Below are 18,898 nucleotides of genomic sequence, written 5' to 3'. Positions count from 1 at the left end.
CACCAAGACTGATAGTTTTTCAGACTTTTGTTCACTTATGAGATGTACTGTATGAAACGTACCGGCCCACCAACTTACTGTCAGTGTTAATCGAACAGGTTCATCCTGGTTCTAAAAAAGAGGGGTGAGGTGTAGACGTAGCTGAGAACAGACATGCATTTTACTGAATGTTATAAAGGGGACTTTGGGGTCTGTTTGGAACAAAAAGTGTTCAAATGTGCATCACATTTTCTATAGTAAAACTATGTGATACCAAACATGTGTTCAGTGTCTGTGAAGCTAGGTTAATGTATTAAACATAGGCAACACTCCACAAGTGTAATTTATCATAGAAAATGCCAAGTTCAGTTAAAAAGAGCATTAAATACACAAGGGAAACATCTGAAGAGCTGCAACTAAAGATTGTTTTCTTTGTTCATTCATCTGTTCCTTAAATTAAGCAGTGAAGCATTTAGACAATCGTCAAAAGTGCAAATTTCCCAGAGACCGAAAGGCTTTAGATTGCTTGTTTTATCTGACCGACAGTCCAAAACCCAAATCTTTTATTATTATTTTTAATAACTTAAACAGAAAAGAAGTGTTTACAATGAATAAGGTGGATAACCCCCCCTGCATAAAAAAGAATGAAGAGCTGTCAGGAAGGAAACGAACCGCAAAAGATCTGTTCCAGTCAAAGAGCTGTAATACCCATCAATATCTGTAAATCTGTTTCAGTGAGCAGGAGCATAAAAACCCACATGAGCTTCACCACATTTGAACCGATTGAATCAGGTCATAAATTCACATCAAATCTGTTGCAAGAGCTTGGGGTGCTTCTTAAAGCTCTGGTGTAGCCTGGAAGCTCCTTCTTCTTATGTATTATTATTATTATTAAATTATTGTTTAATATAATTTCATATTTATTATCAGTTTTTTTTCATCACTTACATTTGTGCCCCGCTTTAGAAAAGTGCAAACAAATAAAAAGGTAAAACGTCAGAGACAGGATGAAGTCAGAGACGCCCCTTACTGGAAACAAGGTCTCCCGGAAGTGGAGATCTGTCAAGCTAAACAATGGGCTGAACAGAATACTATCGGAAGCTGGAAAAGTCTCTTCAAAATAGTAGCACAGAAATTCAATTTCAATTCAATTTTATTTATGGTGCCAAATCATAACAAAAATTATCTCAGGACACTTTACATAGTGGGTATAGACCACACTCTATGACTTATTTATGATTTACATAGACCCAATAATTCCCAACGAAAACCTTCCCTATTACAGGCAGGAACGAACAGACCCAGCTCTGTGGAGGACGGACATCCGTCTGCACCGGTTGGGGAGGAAGAAAAGGAGAGAGAAAGAGAGAAAAGACAAAGACAGACGCAGAGATGCAAGCGACCACAAAGTAACTATAATAATATCTATAGTAATGTGAATATGACTTATATGTTATAAGTCATATTCACATTATGGTAGTTAATATAGTAGAATAGTAAGAAACAAGCACAGCTAAGGTGATAGAATATGACAATGATAATAATTATGGTGGTAAATATGATCAGTGATAAGTAGCGGTACCTGAGAGACGATAAAGCACAAACAACTCCGGGGAAGAAGAGAATAAGTAACATGCATTGATGAGACATGAATGATACGAGTGACATGAGTGTCAGGAACAGGGTTATCCCCCGGCAGACTAGGCCTATAGCAGCATCATTAAGCAGAACAAAATCAGCTTCGGCCCCTGTAAATCACAGAAAATGTTGCACTATATTAACGCGTTGCAAACATGACAGCAATTGGAGATACCTGTATGTTATTTGAACCACATTTGAAACGTTATGCTTTTTATACTCCCCTACATGTATCTGACAGCTTTGCACTATATGTATAGTATATGAAGAGCTCTTTTCCAAAACGAGATAAAAGCCAAATTAAAAAAAAATGAGTTTGAGCCACTTTGCTGTATACAGAACCTTTTCACTGCTTCATCAGTGTTTCTGCCAAATCTCTATATTTCCCTGTTTAAAATGCTCCTCAAGATGCAGTTCCTTTCCAAACCGCGACCAGCGCCAAACCTGTTTTTAGCCTAAATGCGATACGTCCTCTCCACCAATCAGAATCCAGTGAGCGTTCTATGCGATCCAACATGGCGGCGCTCTGAAGCGGGAGAGTTTTTTGTTTTGTCTGTCCGTTCAACATGTTCAGACTGAGCCATAAAAACCATTCTGACAAGATAAACTGAATATTAACCAAATGTGTGGGTCTGGGTAAAAAATGTCATTTTCCTGAAAACTATTAAAATGGATTTATAGCGATTTGGAAAAGAGCTCCTCATATATATATATATATATTTAAGGCAGAGAAAAAACTCTATACTGTATGAGTTTTAGCATGGCAAGTTTACGTTGTCAAATTAAAATCTTAAAAACATCACAAGTGTTTAACAGGCAGATTCCAACATTAAAGTCAATATATTTCAATTTGACTATTTAAAAAAGTACTATTAAACAGTTAACAATTAAAATGTAATTATGGTGTCCAGGGTGTACCCCGCCTCACGCCCAATGTCAGCTGGGATCGGCTCCAGCACCCCCCGCGACCCCGACCCCGGGATAAGCGGTTGAAGATGAATGAATGAATGAATGAATGAATGCCCCCCCCCCACACACACATTTTTTGTATACCTTTTTTTTTTTTTTAAGTACCATTTTATCAATTTCTACATTTCCAACACCTTTTAAAGCATTTTTGTACATTCACACTAATTCCCAACTGCTGCCTACTGACTCTGTGTTTGTGTTTCTACCTTGGTTTGGATATGTGTCAGGGAAGAAGCCATACGTCATTTCATTGATAATACAGATTCTGATTCTAAATCGTCTTATTTTGAAATGCCTTGCCGGAAGTAATTTATGTTTTATTCTGAGGCTTCTTCCTGCTTTACTAACCAAGCTCACTCGCAAAGACGCCATCTCGACGAAAAGGACGTCCGTCGGTTTGTTTGTTTGTTTTAGCAGCAGAAATAATTGGAAATATATATTTTTTAAATCCCCACAAGTTGACCCACAGTAGAGACGACACTTTAACGTTATATTCGTTAAGAATATACGTGTTTTATCTGCGCTTTGTTAGCAAAAACAAACCGTTGGCCTTGTTAGAACTAACTTAGCCGCGGAGGGATTTCCGCAGCCTGTTTTATGTTGTTGCCATTTCAAAGACATGTTGCACGGATCCTCGACTCACAACGATGAAGCCAACATCGGCAACGTCGAAAACAACAACCCGATATCGTTGTTCCCCAGCTGCGATGGGGCGAACACGGCTAACAAGACAGCCAGACAGGCGCTGCTGAAAAAAGGAGGGAGGAAGCCGCGGTCGACGGCGCCGCCGCATCACCAGAAACCTCCGAGAAATAGCCCCAACATCCGCGTTTCCTCCTCCGACAACAACAACAACAACAAAAACACTCTGGCAGCTTTGTCGACCAACAAACCCGCAGCTCAGCCCGGTACCGAGCTGCCTCCCGGTACACACACGGTGCTGACCTTCCATCAGCTCAAACAAGGAGCCAAGAAAGAGGTAACAACATACACACACACACACACACACTGTTGACCAGTCTGTTCTATTATCACTTTTTGTGTTCCTTTGTCCTCTGTCAATTTTGTTTTTTTATTGTGTACATAGACTATTATAATCAATAATTATTTTTAGCTTATTTTAAGAATGTATCATGTGAAGCACTTTATGATTATGTCTGTATAATGCGATGTATAAAGTAAACTATTATTTTATTTTTATTTAGCGCCTCGATGCTTTTGTTATTTGCACTTTCCTCTTCTTCTGCTGTAACGTTGCACATTTCCCCACTGTGGGGCTAATTAAGGATTATCTTATTGTCTGTGCTGCAGTTGTGGAAGTTTTACGGTAAAATACATTCAGCTGTTACCAGAAATTAAATATAGTACCAAACTTGTGTTTACATTAAAAATACGTAATAATATTTTACGTTAAAAATACAATATAACAAAAATAATATCAACTTTAATTTATATAGCACCTTTTACAGTCAAAACGCTGTACAACAACAATTGGGAGTGATTACCCAAAAAATCAGTTTTTGTAGTTCAAACAATAATGAAGCCTTTCAAATAATCATGTATTCCTGAAACAAAGTGGATTAATAGTGAAATAGTCCCCTGTGGGCATGAGGCACTGTCAAGTGACGCACTTACTAAATCCAAACGAAATGTGCGGTGAATAAGCCCGACTTCCTCTTTCTGCTGGCAGCTGCACAGAGATAAAAAGCCCCAAGTTGCACACTGCTTGCAGCTTTTGTGTACAATAAAAAGTAGAGGAAGCGCACGTAAACGGTGCAGGGTTCGTCACACAGCTATATGATGTGGGAAATGTATGTGTCACAATTTAAAACCTTGTTGATTTAACAGTAATGCAGGAAGTGAAGGGGACAAAATTAGGTTTGAGCCATATAATAGCTCACATCTAACAACAGTAAAACGCAAGCACATCCGAATAAAACAATTATAACCCTAAAACACAGAGTGCTGCAAAGAACAACAAAAGAACATGTGGCGATAGAGACGCCACCGCACAAGGTTCTGGTTCTGGCCTGACAGCAGTGTGGCTCCCTGCAAGCAACATGATTAATTAATTTATTTGGCATATTTCCAAATGGACATTTTGGCTGTTGATAATTTAATCTGCCAGACAACTCTATGTGGCAACTCTATACCAGCAAAAAACCCCAGTCAAGAATGATGTTTCATGCTCAACGTGAGGGGGTTGATTCGTCGAGCAATAGAATAATAATATTTACCAGAGAAGTGGATAAATAAGAGTTTGTTTCTATTTCTTAGCTCCTGAAATCGAAAGTCGGCAGATTGGAGCGAGGAGCCGCACAGCCGGCGGGCCAACCTGCCCGTAACCTGCCTCGGCACGATCAGGTCACCCAGAACATGATCACACGGAGCCACAAGCCCAAGCAGGGCCAAACTCCTGGAGCTTCTCACTCCGCAAAGAAGAAAGATAACAGCAGCCCGAGTAAGACCCTTTCCCCCCATCAGCCACCACTCCGAGAGCAGAAAAAACCCCTCCACGCCTCTGACAACGTGAAGATCGCAAACACGCTGCCTGCCGAAGCCGCCCCCGAATACCTCAAAGATGGCGAGAAGGTTTACGCCGGAGCTAAGTTCAGCGAGCCACCGTCACCGAGTGTCTTACCCAAACCGCCCAGCCACTGGGTCGGAGAAAACGAGCCCCAACAGAGCAACCAAAGCAGAGAGCAAATGACTGTTCACCTGAAGTCGCTGCTGAAGGTTCAGGATCAATCATGACCACATCTGACATCAGATTTACACTGACTGCCAACATTTGGAAAACAGGCATTCATGTGAATTGTGAATTTGGCCTTTAACACGCTGAAATACGATGAAGGGAGTTTTTTTTATTAATGTAGTACAATTTTCCATAACTCAACACGCTGCCTGCATTTGTGAACATTTTGGAGACGTTGTGTTGTTGCTGGAGATCTGACAGACACGCAGGGAATGTCAGGTGGTTCTTAAATATTTTCTTGTTGCGGAGGAAAGAGAAAATACCAGGTTCCGGGATTGAATCTGTGTATTTGAAGGTTGAGGTCGTTTCCAGCAGCAGCCCGGTCGGCGTCTCGTGTTTACATCATGCAAAGTGACAACAGCACTTTCTTTAACACTTTTCAAAAGGCAGCCTTGTGTTGATTTTTTTTTTAAAGAGCTTGTGTAAATGTACAAAATATATTGTAAGCATATATTTGTGTATATTTTTCCTTGTTATTTTAAATGAGATTCTAGTTTTGTTACTGAGGTTTTTCAAAAAAAACAAAACAAAAGAAAACAAAAAAAAAACATCCCTTGCAAACTGAGGCGCTTTGTTACAACTCAGTGGACGTAAGAAAGACTTTTCAAAGTGATTTGCACTGAAAGTCGGGGGGGGGGGCGGCGATGTTCCAAAGTCGACCAGCCACTTCGATAAATTCACCAGCCGGCTTTTAGCACAGGAGAGGACTTCAAGATCCTGGCCGGGCACTTTTCTAAATGGCCCAGATAGCGCTCACACGAAGAACCGCTGGTTGCTGAACTTCCCTTCCCTGAACACGGGTCCTGCCGGTGGAAAGCCAAGAGTGGAATCAGGGAGCGGACCGACGAGGTGACGACAGTGTGAAAAGTCTCACAATCAGCTGCTGCAGAAAGCCAGCATCCAGACCGAGCGCTTTTTCTTTCTTTTTTTTCTTTATTGCACTGACTCCGAGTACGTTCACATTAAGCCGGCTAAATTTAAAATACCCTTTTCTCGTCTATCCACCATGAGCCGTGTCTTTCACACCCAAAACCAAAGCTTTTCCCCACATCCAAAATGGCTAAATCTTAACACGTGGACTTGTGCGTACGGGGAAAAACTGAACCCGACGTGTGAAACCAGCCTGCCTGTCATGGTTGAGGAGCGTGTGACAGTGAGGAGACATTCTTCTGTCTTTTCCAGCGTTCTCTGTGATTACTCATTTCCACTGGCAATATAGGCGATCACCAGAGTAGCATTTTTGTCAGGAGATGTCATGATTAGAATTAGTCGATTGTAAGGGAAACTATTGGAAAATTACCTATTTGGATAATGGCTTAATTATTTCCATCATTGCCTAAGCAAAAAAAGCCAAACATTTGCTGTTTCTGCCTTCTTAAATGTGATTACTGGTAACTGAGCCTTGTTAACCAATTATTAACAAACGAGCAGGCAACCGAGTCCCAGTTCACCCGTCCAGGAGAGGGAGTTGGACATAAGACTTCACGCAGACCGCTGCTCACTGGTAGTGCAGTAACAATGTTGCAGGCATTGTCGTGGACACAAAACACTGTGGATTAAAACAGTGTGAATCAGTCAAAAATGATTGTCAGTGGTTAAACGGTTCATCATAGCTACCCTAAATGAAAACACTTGTTACCATAATAACCTCAGTCATAATCATAAAACAATGACTTGACAAGCAGCAGAGAGCTAGCGAACAGATATTGATTATATATTTGTTCCATTCTCTGGCATTAGAAACACATGACGTTAGAGAGAACAAGTGAATGGTGGATCCAGCTGTATTCAAATCCAATAGAGATGGTCACAGAGAGCAGGAGAGGACAGAAAAGTGGTCTGGGGCGGTGTGTAAATGCTGTGCAGGAAGAGATGACGTCGTTTTCATATTGTTCCCTTTGTTTCCATGAAAACGCTCACACGATTTTTTTGAAACGTACTCTGCATTTAAACGATAGTATGGCTTCATGTGGACGTAGTGTCACTTTTGTCTGTATGTTATTTCTTTTAAGGCGGTGTTTTTCGCACACTTCATTTCACATACCTCTGCGTTCATTTTCATTTCTTTAAGATACTTTAAAGTACAGCTGCAACAATTAGTCGACTAATGGTCGAGCCACAGGAGAGAAATCAAGGTGTCCTGCTTTTCTCTTTAATATCACATTAAACTGAATATCTTGACCAAACAAGACATTAAAAGGCATTTTATTGAAAAAAAGATGTATCAATGAAACTAATTGTGAGTTGCAGCCCTACTTTAAAGCACGTTCATGTTTACCAAGAGTGCAGTATGTGTTGATGTGGCACAGATGATGTTGTGATAATGATTGTTTTGAGTGGTTTCTGTGGATGCAGGCGGCGGCTGCTGCTGGATGTTATTTCTTGACTTCTGTGACGTCACGTAAATGGAAAATTGTATTACTGTACCAAAAACTGCCCATTTTATTACAGTGTTTTAAAATGATTTCAGTCATGAGAATATGTTTAACAACACTCCTCCATGCCACAATTTGGAAAAAAAAAAGTTTATTTTATGAAGAGTGTCTTTCATATCTAAATTCAAAATGATATTAAAATATTGGATACCCCTATTTTATGTTGCATCTGTGTTTATTATAAAGGTTGGAGAAGTGAAACATTGTTACAGGCACAAGGAGCTCTGTAGTCTGATTCGTGAGGCCAATTTAGATCCTCTCAGCCTCCACAAAGACTTCGGTTCTTACCTTTCAAAATAAAAGTGGAGTGCGGATGGTCTGCAGCTCCATAGAGCACAGATCAGGGTTCCTACACAGTTTTGAAAAGTATGGAATTTAATTTGAGTCATTTCCAGGTCTGGTTAAAAAGGGAAAAAGTATGGGGAAATGTTTGTGGTGTTTCCAGACTATTATCTCATATATACAAATCAAAAACAAGTTTACTAACGCAACACAGCCGACCTGTAGATGATACGAAACTCATCAAGCTGGCTGTAGAATGGTGCCGGGTTACCATGGTTACTGTTTGCCGTGCGACTGCGATTCTCACTTTCTTCCACAAATGTCGTCTACATTTTATTTATGCTTCATTTTTATTAAACATATAAGTATGTTTACTCCATCTAAAGCCAATGAAGCATAGTTTTGGTAAATGGACTTGTACTTATGCTATATAACCTTTCTAGTCTTCTGACTACTCAAGGCACTTTCACAGTGTTTGTCACATTCACCCATTCACACAGACATTCACAATGATGGCAGTGGATCTACATACCATCTAATCTAATCTGACCATTCACACCACATTCACACACCCATGCTCAGCACAGGGAGCAATACAGGGTTCAGTGTCATGCCCATGGACACTTCGACCTGCGGACCGGGGAATGAAACCCCCCATCTCTCGAATGGAGGACGACCCACTCTTTCACTGAGCCACAGTCGCCCCATTTGTAGTTCCTGGTTAATTGTACATCTCTACTGTTCCTGTCTGTAGGGGCTGTGGGTACAACAGGTCTGTAGAGAGGCTGAAGGTCTTCGAGGCAGTTCCTTTGCTGCATGGCTCCCCCCCCCTCTCTCTCTCTCAGCCCATTTTCTGTCTGTCCGATATAATAAAAGGCTTGAACAACTGGCAAGAGACAATACGAAGGTAAAAATGTCATGGCAACATAATGACATACACAGTCATAATTTAGCATATGTGTTCAAATTTGGATTTGAAAAGCATTTGTTTACAAAATAACATCTAACAATTAGTATTCAGATGTTAAATATTGATGGGAAAATCCTCAAAGAAGTCTGGAAAATAATGGAATATGTAGGAACCCTGGCAGTGGAAATTTTTTTTTGAGTTTATAGTTGAAAGCCTTGGGAGTTGGTAGAAGAGGTGGAAGGGCGTGGCAAAGTCCAATCCTTGTATTTCCACAATGCCGCAGTGCTGTGTTCCCCGTTGTTTGAACAGATTAGACTAAAACAAAACAACGCAATAGCCTTTTTACCTCTTTCCTATCAATCAAAAGGTGTCTCACTGAATCAGAATCAGAAAATAGTTAAATAATCCCAGGGGGAAAGGATTTAAATGAAGTGATCGTAATTGCTCACAGGTTGGGCCACGTTGTCTGTTTTTGTCTGGACCGGGAAATCGTATTTTGAAAGGGTGTTACATCAGACTTAACAGCCCCGTAAGAACGCTCTGATCATGTTTATAGTTCAAGACAAAACACAAGACATTGGGTAGAAACTGAAGCATTTTGGCCTCAGTTAATGTGACATTTAGTCAACACACACACATGTAAATATGTTTGACTTGCTGTAAGAGTCAGCGTTTTAAAATGAAGATCGTACTTCTAAGATAGAAAATTGAGTCTCAAAAACAAAGTAAAAGAGAAGTTGCCTCAGGCTTCTTTCTGCAGGAAAGAGATTAGATTTGCAAGAAAAGCAACTGTCGCCACAGAATTAGGAACTAATGGCTCACTAACCACAGGCACAGTACCAGCTCGTCATGTTGAGGTTATTTACCAAACCAACAGGTCTCAGAGCAGTAGGACATCATCTTCTGTGACATCAGGAGTCACTCTTCACCTGTGTGTTCATGTGTGCTCGAACGTCACCACGAGTGTTCTCTGTTAAAGAAAAGCATAACCAGGACCGTTCCTGAGCCATCAAACTCTTTTCAGGAGGTGAAACACACTTCTGTGACATCCCGTACATGGAAGATTGTATTACTGTACCAAAAACTGCCCATTTTGTTACATCCATCCATCTTCAACTAACTGACATTGGGCGTGAGGCGGGGTACACCCTGGACAGGACGCCACAGTCTATATCAGGGCACATAGAGACGAACAGAGACAGACAACCATTCACACTCACTCACACCTACGGGCAGAATTCTTTTTTACAGTGTTTTAAAATGATTTCTGTCATGAGAATATGTTTAACAACACTCCTCCATGCCACAATTTGGAAAAAAAGTTTATTTTATGAAGAGTGTCTTTCATATCTAAATTCAAAATGATATTAAAATATCGGTTACCGCTATTTTATGTTGTGTCTGTGTTTATTATAAAGGTTAGAGAAGTGAAACATTGTTACAGGCACGAGGAGCTCTGTAGTCTGATTCGTGAGGCCAATTTAGATCCTTTCAGACTTCGGTTCTTACATTTCAAAATAAAAGCCCTAGTCTGCATAACTGTTGGGACAATCGGGCAGGTCGTGCACCGCAGCAGTCTGAACGTTTTCATGTTGTTGATTCATTCCGTCCCCACTGTGTAAAGACCTTTACTCTTACTCCCAGAGACCTTTCTCTCTGCATCTAAGTTTACGTTACAAGCAAATGTGGTCCGGATATGTTTTGTTTACTATCGTGACACATCTGATACTTCAGCGTGTTGTGGAGACAAAAATCAAATTTTCTCAATTCAGATCTTGGCAACTTTCATATCCGGTGCTCAATCCGATGCATATGCGAACACTGACGGATGCAACCGCTCGTAATTCATGTGTTTTTCCACATTATGCATCACTGAGCAGACACCTAGTCCCGCTCTATGTGGAAGGGCGTGGCAAAGCATTGGTGTTTGCCACCCGGGAAATACGACAGTTCGAGCCTTGTATTTTTTTTTCGAGCAGATCTGAGTAGACCTCTTTCCTATCAATGAAAAGGTGTCTCACTATAGACAGAAGTGATCTTATTATACTTAATTGTAAACATTTGGTAGAAACTGAAGCATTTTGGCCTCAGTTAATGTGATATTTAGTCAACACACACATGTAAATATGTTTGACTTGCTGTTAGAGTCAACATTTTAAAATGAAGATCGTACTTCTAAGATAGGAAACTAGGTCTCTCTCAAAACTCTCAAAAAACAATCAAACAAAGTAAAAGAGAAGTTGCCTCAGGCTTCTTTCTGCAGGAGGACCGCAAAAGTGTAGATTTGCAAGAAAAACAACTGTCTGTGCAACTTCCACAGAATTAGGAACTAATCGCTCCATCGCTTATTTACATCACTGGAGATGACACCCCTAAATGCCAGTCTGATATATCAGGGACTCCTAATGCCAATGAAGAAAGGGGGCATGAGTTTTGGGCCTCTCTCTCTCTCTCTCTGGCCCTCTCTGATCTTGGCACAGCTCTGATCTCCCCCTCCCTTCTAGACTCTCTGGACCCTTTGACCTTTGAGGGACTGAAACTCATTAAAGAGTGAAGAAAATGGCCTCAGCTCATAAATAACTCATCCTGTGAGACTCCTCTTTAGTGTCACAAATGCACAGTGGGAGTTTATTCCGTGAAATCTCAATTTGTTGGTCCCACACTCTTAATCCAGTTTCACAGGGTCTCTGTGAGGCTGCTGTGACCTCTGTCTTCATCATTTAGCTCCAGAAGTTGATGTACTCCTCCTACATAAGAGAGAAAAAAAATCAGATCATGAGGAAGTGAATGTGCTGTTTCCTCTTTAAGATGCACCAGTTTAGAGACTTGGACACTTTAGAGCAGCAGGTAAATAGAAGAAGAACGATGGCTGGATCCAGATGGATCCAAATGACTTTAACCACGGTACTGATGCTGCAGTTTACAGGTAAGAATACACAAAGCATGTTTATTATCATTTTTGTTACTTTCTTAGCTATAACCTTCATTTACCTGAGACAGACACGTAGTAGTCTGTTTTTCCAGTAAGGCGAATAAATAGTGTTATTTTGATGTATCTTTATTCTTTTCTCTCTCTCATCTTCCCAGCAGCAGCAAACGAACAGACTTTCAGCTCCTCCACTGTCAGAGCTGGAGATGAAGTCACGTTGCCTTGTGAGAGTTTGATAAATGGTCAAAATAACTGTGAGAGAACTACATGGTCCTTCACTGAATCAATAAACACAGCAGTTGTAGAGCTGGTTATTGAAGGGAAGATTGTTGAGAACTCTAAACCTAAAGACGCACTGAGAGTTACAAAGAACTGTTCTCTGGTTATAAAGAAGACCACACTGGAGGATGTTGGACGTTACGACTGTCGACAGATCCTATCGGGACAAATGGACTCTGTGGTTCTTCTGTCTGTTGTCACCCGTGAGTATTTACATCATAATGTTTACAATCTGTCCTATTAGAACAACAAACTGAAACATAATTCAGATTACAGTGATGAAGTTAAATTGACTCTTTCTCTCGTTATATCTCCATCTTCACCAGTGACTGAACAGAAGGACGGTGATGAGGTGACGTTACACTGCTCTGTGGCATATAAACAATGTATCCACGCAGTGAAGTGGCTGTTTAAGAGTCAAGCTGTGGATAAAGATAACCAGCTGATGACGACATCACAGTCTCCCTGCTCTGTGTCTGTGACCTTTCTGACTTCTGATTCTAGTTACACGTCAAGACATGAGTTATATACATGTGAAGCGTATGATGGTGACAGAAGGCATTTGTTTCCCTTCAGCCCTCAGTCCTCAGCTGAGACACCAGGTGAGAATGTATCTAATATATTAAATGAATGTTACAACACAACAGTTTGTTGAACTGTGTTCATGTGTTCAGGTGAGAACACAACAACAACTACAACAACAACAACAACAACAGAGCCGACAACAACTGAAAACAGCATTAAAGCAGGTGCCAATTCATACAAGGCAGAACTCAGAATACTTATATATCTGTTTCTGCAATCTCTGTCTCTCTGTCAGTCTCTCTCTCTCTCTCTCTCTCTCTCTCTCTCTCTCTCTCTCTCTCTCTCTCTCTCTCTCTCTCTCTCTCTCTTTCGGAAACATCATCCAATGCAAAGATGCGACTAGATCCAAATTTGCACCAGGCGACACAAACAATGCAAATGTTTGAAGTTAATGCGATATCTGACGGACCTGTGGACGAGAGTAGGTTGGGGCGTGAACACAACAAAAGAGTTCTCCCAGTTCCTGGGTTAAAGTTGATCTCATCAGCTTTGTGAACAGGTTTGAAGAGGACACTCTCTGGAACTTCTCGTGGTATTTAGGAGCGGTAAGATCAAATACTAGGCTCACATGTTTAACAGGTATTATGTTACCAACTTAGTGTGTTTGCATCAAGCCCCAACCACAGTGACTTCCTGGTTGATCCAATACAGAAGTGCCAAAAACTGCATTTCTCAGAGTGTCCACTAGGAGCAGGTTTCATAATAGAGCAGTTTCTCATTGACTCCCATGTTAAACAGGCCGTTTACACAGCATAATTAACCCTGTTTAAGGCCTGGTACAAAAAAATCACTTTAGTCTGTATGTTTAGGTCATATCTCCATGACAACACTGATGGGGTGGATTTTTTTGTACCAGGCTAGTTTTTATTTTGTTGGAGGATAACGTTTTTGAATAATTAGGGGCGTGGCCTCTTGAGTGACAGTTAGCCTCAGGCCCTCACTTCTCCTTGGAGGCTAGTCTCAGGATTAGCATGCTATCTCCGTCATCTCGACCTGGACTGAGGTCATTCCTGTGGTGGTGTTACCATAAGTGACAAGTTTATCTAGTAATGTGTTCTGTTAGCCTGGCTCCCGGGCAGTGGTGCTGATGTTGCTAACATCAGGTATACGTCAGCAAGACGGACGTATCTCCCTCCCCCGATACATCACATCATTGCCCTTTTTTGGTAAGAGGAAATGAGGCGGAGTTAACGTTTGACAAGCTGTCAAGCGCCTCTCAGCGACGATTACGATTGGATCAAGGTGAGAGATGAGCCTCGACAAAGAGGCTACGTTAATTTGTTTAGACAGTCTATGCATGCTAACATTTGTTTATTAGCACTAAACACAAAGAACAGCTGAGGCTCATGGTGGGAATGTGGATAGTTTCTGGTCATGAACCAAAGTATTGGATGAACTCAAATGTTGATCTGATGAAAACTCACCACAGTAGTTACATTCCGATCGTGAACGACTGTATAAAAGTTCATGGTAATCCATCCAATAGTTGTTGAGATATTTATCCAAAGAGGAGGACAGAGCGACACTCGCACGACTAAACAAATGAGCCTCTGTTTTTTTGAATACCTTTCCTCTGTGACATTATATCGGTGTCCCACAGCTTGTGCAGGCTGGTCTGCTCTGGACTACATCATGGTGGTGATGCGTGTAACTGAACTCATCCTCATGACTGTGATCACTGTTCTTCTCATCAGAGCTGGAGGTGAGAAAACATTTGTTCAGACGGATGAACACAAACTGTGTGTTTCCAGCTCAAATGCTCCTCTGTGCTCTATTCTCTCAGGGATCCACAGCCCACCTGCTGACAGCACTGTGAGTTGAAGAGAAGTGAAGTTTGATATCTGAATGATCAGGAGTGTGAGGGTTTGTCAGTGATGTTCAGATGCTGCTGGTAACTGTTCATGTTACTGTGATGCACATCACATCGGACAGGCACTGGTGGTGTGTTCAGGTGCTTTCAGAGTGACTGTGTTTGTGTTTCACAGGTGAAAAACAATGAAGGTGAAGCTGACGGTGTGGTGACCTATGAAAACTCTGGAGAGCCTTCTGTCTCTGTCAGACCATAAGCACCAGCTGTTCAGAGAAAAGACCGACACTGATGTTACATAACAGCACATTTACACGAGCAGGCCTTTGCATCTCAAATATATATTTATATATATCTTTTCTTTGTCGATGTGAGAAATGTGGGTGTGTTTTCAACATAATGTCTTATCAGGAATCAAATGTCTTCAGTTCAGAACACATCAGCTGGATTTGAACTTCATTTATTCTCATTAACGTCCTTAAATTGTCCTCTAGCTGCAGATTTCACAGCTGATTTTAAGATTGACAGTTTGTTTTTGAGGCTACAGCAGCATTAGCTCAGTTTCATGTCTGTGAATCCACTTTGGAGCATTGCTCTTAACATATTTATGTATATATACAAACTGCAAATAAAGAAATGTTTATCACTTAATTCTACACTGTGTTGTGTGGTTCTTTCATGTACAACAGTGTCATAATGGAAAAGGGATATTCTAGAAGTACAACCTCCCTCCTCTTATCCATTTCTAGTGACACTTCCCTCTCTAAATGTCTCCAAATTCACACAGAAATTGTAGAATTGTTTATATTTAGTAGCTCATAATATAATAACTATATTAAAATATAATATATGCTATAATACAATGCCTGGGACGATCAAAGTGGAAGCAGCAGGTCTCAGATCAGTGAGACATCATGTCATGTGGGAGTCCGATCCACCTGTGTGTTCATGTGTGCTGTAACATCACCATCGATCCTGTCTGTTCTCCGACACACACCATCCAAAAAGAAACATGATGCATTATTGGAAACATTAATCTAAACCTTCAATCCTCACACGTTCAACTTCCTCCGTCCGTTTCTTCTTTTCAGGAGGAGAAACACGTCACAGATGCACCGTTGGACTGCCCTGACCAACAGAAGTTTAGTCTGCTTCCTTTAAACTAAAACTAAGACAGTATATTTTCAGTTTACGTTTTATGAACTAAACAGAGTTATGAGTATACTTACAGTTTTTCTTGATTGCTAAGACACATTTCTTGAAAGCTTCTCTCCTTTTCTCTAAACTGTAAACACAAACCCCAATTTTCAAGCTACGTTCACAAAACCTCAGACTCTTCTTGCAAAACCGAACTTTCCCCTCAAAACAGTTCAATCTGTGCCCAAAACTGAACTTTGTTGTCAAATCGTGCCCCAAGTCAATCTAAATTAAAAACACTACTGAGCAGCCACTAAACACTACATAGAAAAATAGAAAACACAAAGCTCAGGACATGAAGTTGAATGCATGTTGCAAAACAAAAAAACTTGCATTTAGCACTTTACACAAAGACAAAAAAACAGAAATCTTGTGCATTTACAAGCAACACTTGTACAAAACAAACAGAAATCATATGCATTTGCCACTTGTGTACATGTGCCACCTGTCCTCCCACCCCCATGTGTCAGTCTTTCAATTCTACAAAAGGAGAACATGCAGTTACAAAAAATATACATGGAATACTACAGACAGTTAGACTAACCCTCCATTACAATACTACAGTACATTGACACAGTGATGTACTGAAACATATATTTACTATATATATTTATTGACCACCTCGATCTCCTCTCACACAAACTCTTCCTCTCAGATTTCTATCCATTGTAGTGCCTCACAAATCAGTGCTCTCTGAACTGGCTTTATATATTCCCTCACATCATTAGCCACAAGTGTTATCAATTTTGAGTTGTTGTGTCCAAGTAGTGACAACCGTGCTTTAATTGTGTTTGACTTTTGCCACCTGTGCTTACCATTATGCAGCACATGTGCATCACAATGAAAATGTGTTGGTAAGTTGTGTCTAAACAGGTGAAAAGTGCTCATGGTTTTGCAAAAATAGTGATTGATTCAATCAGTGTGTTCAGGCAACAGAGAAATTGGTTCAGACAACAGGGTTTAGTGTTTTCGCAATTGAGAAAAACTGTAAGTGTTCATGACTTATACTGATGAGTATACAGAACAGTCTCAGGAACCAGATTAAAAGGCGTTATGAGGAAATGATCTTAATCACAGGGAGTAGATTCAGCATCTCTCTGCTAAAGTAATATTCAAGGATCAGTTCATCATCAGAACAAGAGACAAAAGAAGAAGAAGACGCAGAGGGACTGAGAATCACGATGGATGAGTTCAAGCTAGACTTCAAAACAGCAGTCAAAGAAACCAATGGGTGACGCCGCGCTGGCTACGTCTGTCTCTTATAAAGTCTGCGGTCTGTGTGCGCCAGAACTACGTCCTTAGCAATATGCATATTTTTGTGCATGTTATCAGTGGCGGATTAAGGTGGTCATGGGCCCCTAGGCTACTGTTTGTTTGGGCCCCCCACATTATTAATCCTGCTTTATCAGAAAGAAATCCACTAAACCAGAAGAAGAGCCCGCTACCCTGTCAATTTTGTTCTTTCAGTCGTTGTGCTTTTCTTTTTCATGCTCCACTATCACATTTCCTTGCTGATATTTCGCCGCTTTACTGTCCAGTAACAGTGAGTGACGTATCTTTGACAACAAAACTGACCTTATGAACCCGGCCACATGATGGCAGCTGATTGGGTTAATGTGTCCCATATCTATCAAATCAGCGACATAATTGTTTTTAAATGTTTTTTAAGGACCCCAATAGCTGGCAAGTTTTTTTCCCAGTTCAGTAAATTACATTTTTTTTAGAATGGTCTGGCCAATGCAGGGCCCCTGCACTCCTCCCTAGGCTGCAGCCTAGGCCAGCCTGTGCATGAATCCACCTCTGCATGTTATGTTACTGAGTAGCGAGTATGGCATCTTGTCTGTGTAGGTGGATCCTGAAGACGAAGATGATGCAGTGACCTACAGCACCATGAAACCTCCCTCTTCTTCTTCTGCTGCTGCTGCTGCTGCTGAAGCTGATCTCAGCAACCTCTACGCTGCTTTCAATAAACCAAACAAATAAGAGGCCACATGTAAACCCTAGTTATAGCTCATATAAAGTGCTAAATTATATATCTATAAGAAGCCTCTTTGACCAGAAGGTGGTGCTGTTGGTTAACTAGCAGCACAATGTGAAAAGGAGACGTAATAACTGTGTTACTGAAGTAAAAGTAGATACGTATTATTAACTAAATGTATTGATTGTGCCCTAAAATATCCCGTCAGTGTTTTATATTTTATCTGATGTTTCTGGTTTATATTCCTGCTGCATTCATGTTGCATTTCACTGCTTCTTTTGTTTAAGCTTGTGTTCATTTCAAAGGTTGAATATGTAGAATCTTTATTAAAAGCAACATTTTTTAAAAGCTAATACAAAAAAATGATGGGGTACAGAATGAAAGTATTGCTTTTCCATAAAAAAATATATTTTGTCTGAATTAATATTTAAAAAACTTGTTGACAGATTTGACAATGACTTTCTGTCCCGTTGTGTTTCCATGGTAGCAGCCAATAGCGTTGGGCGTTGCTGGTTGCCAGGGTTGTCTGTTGTTGGGTGCAGCTACTGTAGGCTGGCACTGGGTTAAATGGAGTTTGTCCCAGCAGCTGAGTGAGCGGAGACGGGCAAAAACCAGAGTCAGTATAGACCAAGCATTTACTCCATGGACTGAGAGAAAGGAGTTCAATGACCTTAAAACGCACGCCCAAATGCCTACGTTTCTCCTTGATCTTTAAGCTAACTTTCATCTTTACTTAGCTGTAACGGCTAACGTTAACAGCTGTAACTGTCAGTCAAACTCCTCTAATCCTTGTTTTTATGGTGTGATTTGCTGGAGGGGATGGGTTCAAACAGGCTTAAACAGACTCCAGTCTCCTGTAGCTATTGACCAACCTGGCAACCCGACTGCTGGTATTATTTTTTGTTGCTGCGACTACGATCTTGAGACACTAGATGGCGGTGTCGTGCTCATTCTCCAACCTTTAATTCCTGTTTTCTACTTTTGTGACATTGCATTTTTCCAACTGATCCAAGAGGGTTTTTACAGACTTTATTTAGCTGAAGAAGGAGGAGAATTTTTTCACATCATGCTTGAGTTTATCACAAACATTCAACATCAACACATCTGGAATACGTGGTTTTCACATGACAGGAAGTGGATAAAAGAACTGTCATG

General features: G+C 40.7%; 1 protein-coding gene across 1 annotated transcript; it reads left to right on the top strand.

Moving 5' to 3' along the window:
• Positions 1-2,941: 2,941 nt before the first annotated feature.
• On the top strand, positions 2,942-7,932 carry LOC310961532 (proline-rich nuclear receptor coactivator 1-like). Its single transcript, XM_083933644.1, has 2 exons — positions 2,942-3,565; positions 4,864-7,932. Exons 1-2 carry the CDS (start codon positions 3,206-3,208, stop codon positions 5,338-5,340), a joined length of 837 nt encoding a protein of 278 aa, XP_083789770.1. The 5' UTR covers positions 2,942-3,205; the 3' UTR covers positions 5,341-7,932.
• The last annotated feature ends 10,966 nt before the right edge of the window (positions 7,933-18,898 follow it).

Source organism: Echiichthys vipera, assembly GCF_963691815.1.
Source record: "Echiichthys vipera genome assembly, chromosome: 19".
In the NCBI taxonomy this organism is placed as follows: domain Eukaryota; kingdom Metazoa; phylum Chordata; class Actinopteri; order Perciformes; family Trachinidae; genus Echiichthys; species Echiichthys vipera.
Note: the sequence above shows the minus strand (reverse complement) of the source record. Positions and strands in the feature narration are given on the sequence as shown.

Coding starts and splice junctions, on each gene's coding strand:
- LOC310961532 (XM_083933644.1), top strand. CDS start 3,206: ATGTTGCACGGATCCTCGACTCACAACGATGAAGCCAACATCGGCAAC. Junction 3,566..4,863: donor AACAAGGAGCCAAGAAAGAG/GTAACAACATAC, acceptor TCTATTTCTTAG/CTCCTGAAATCGAAAGTCGG.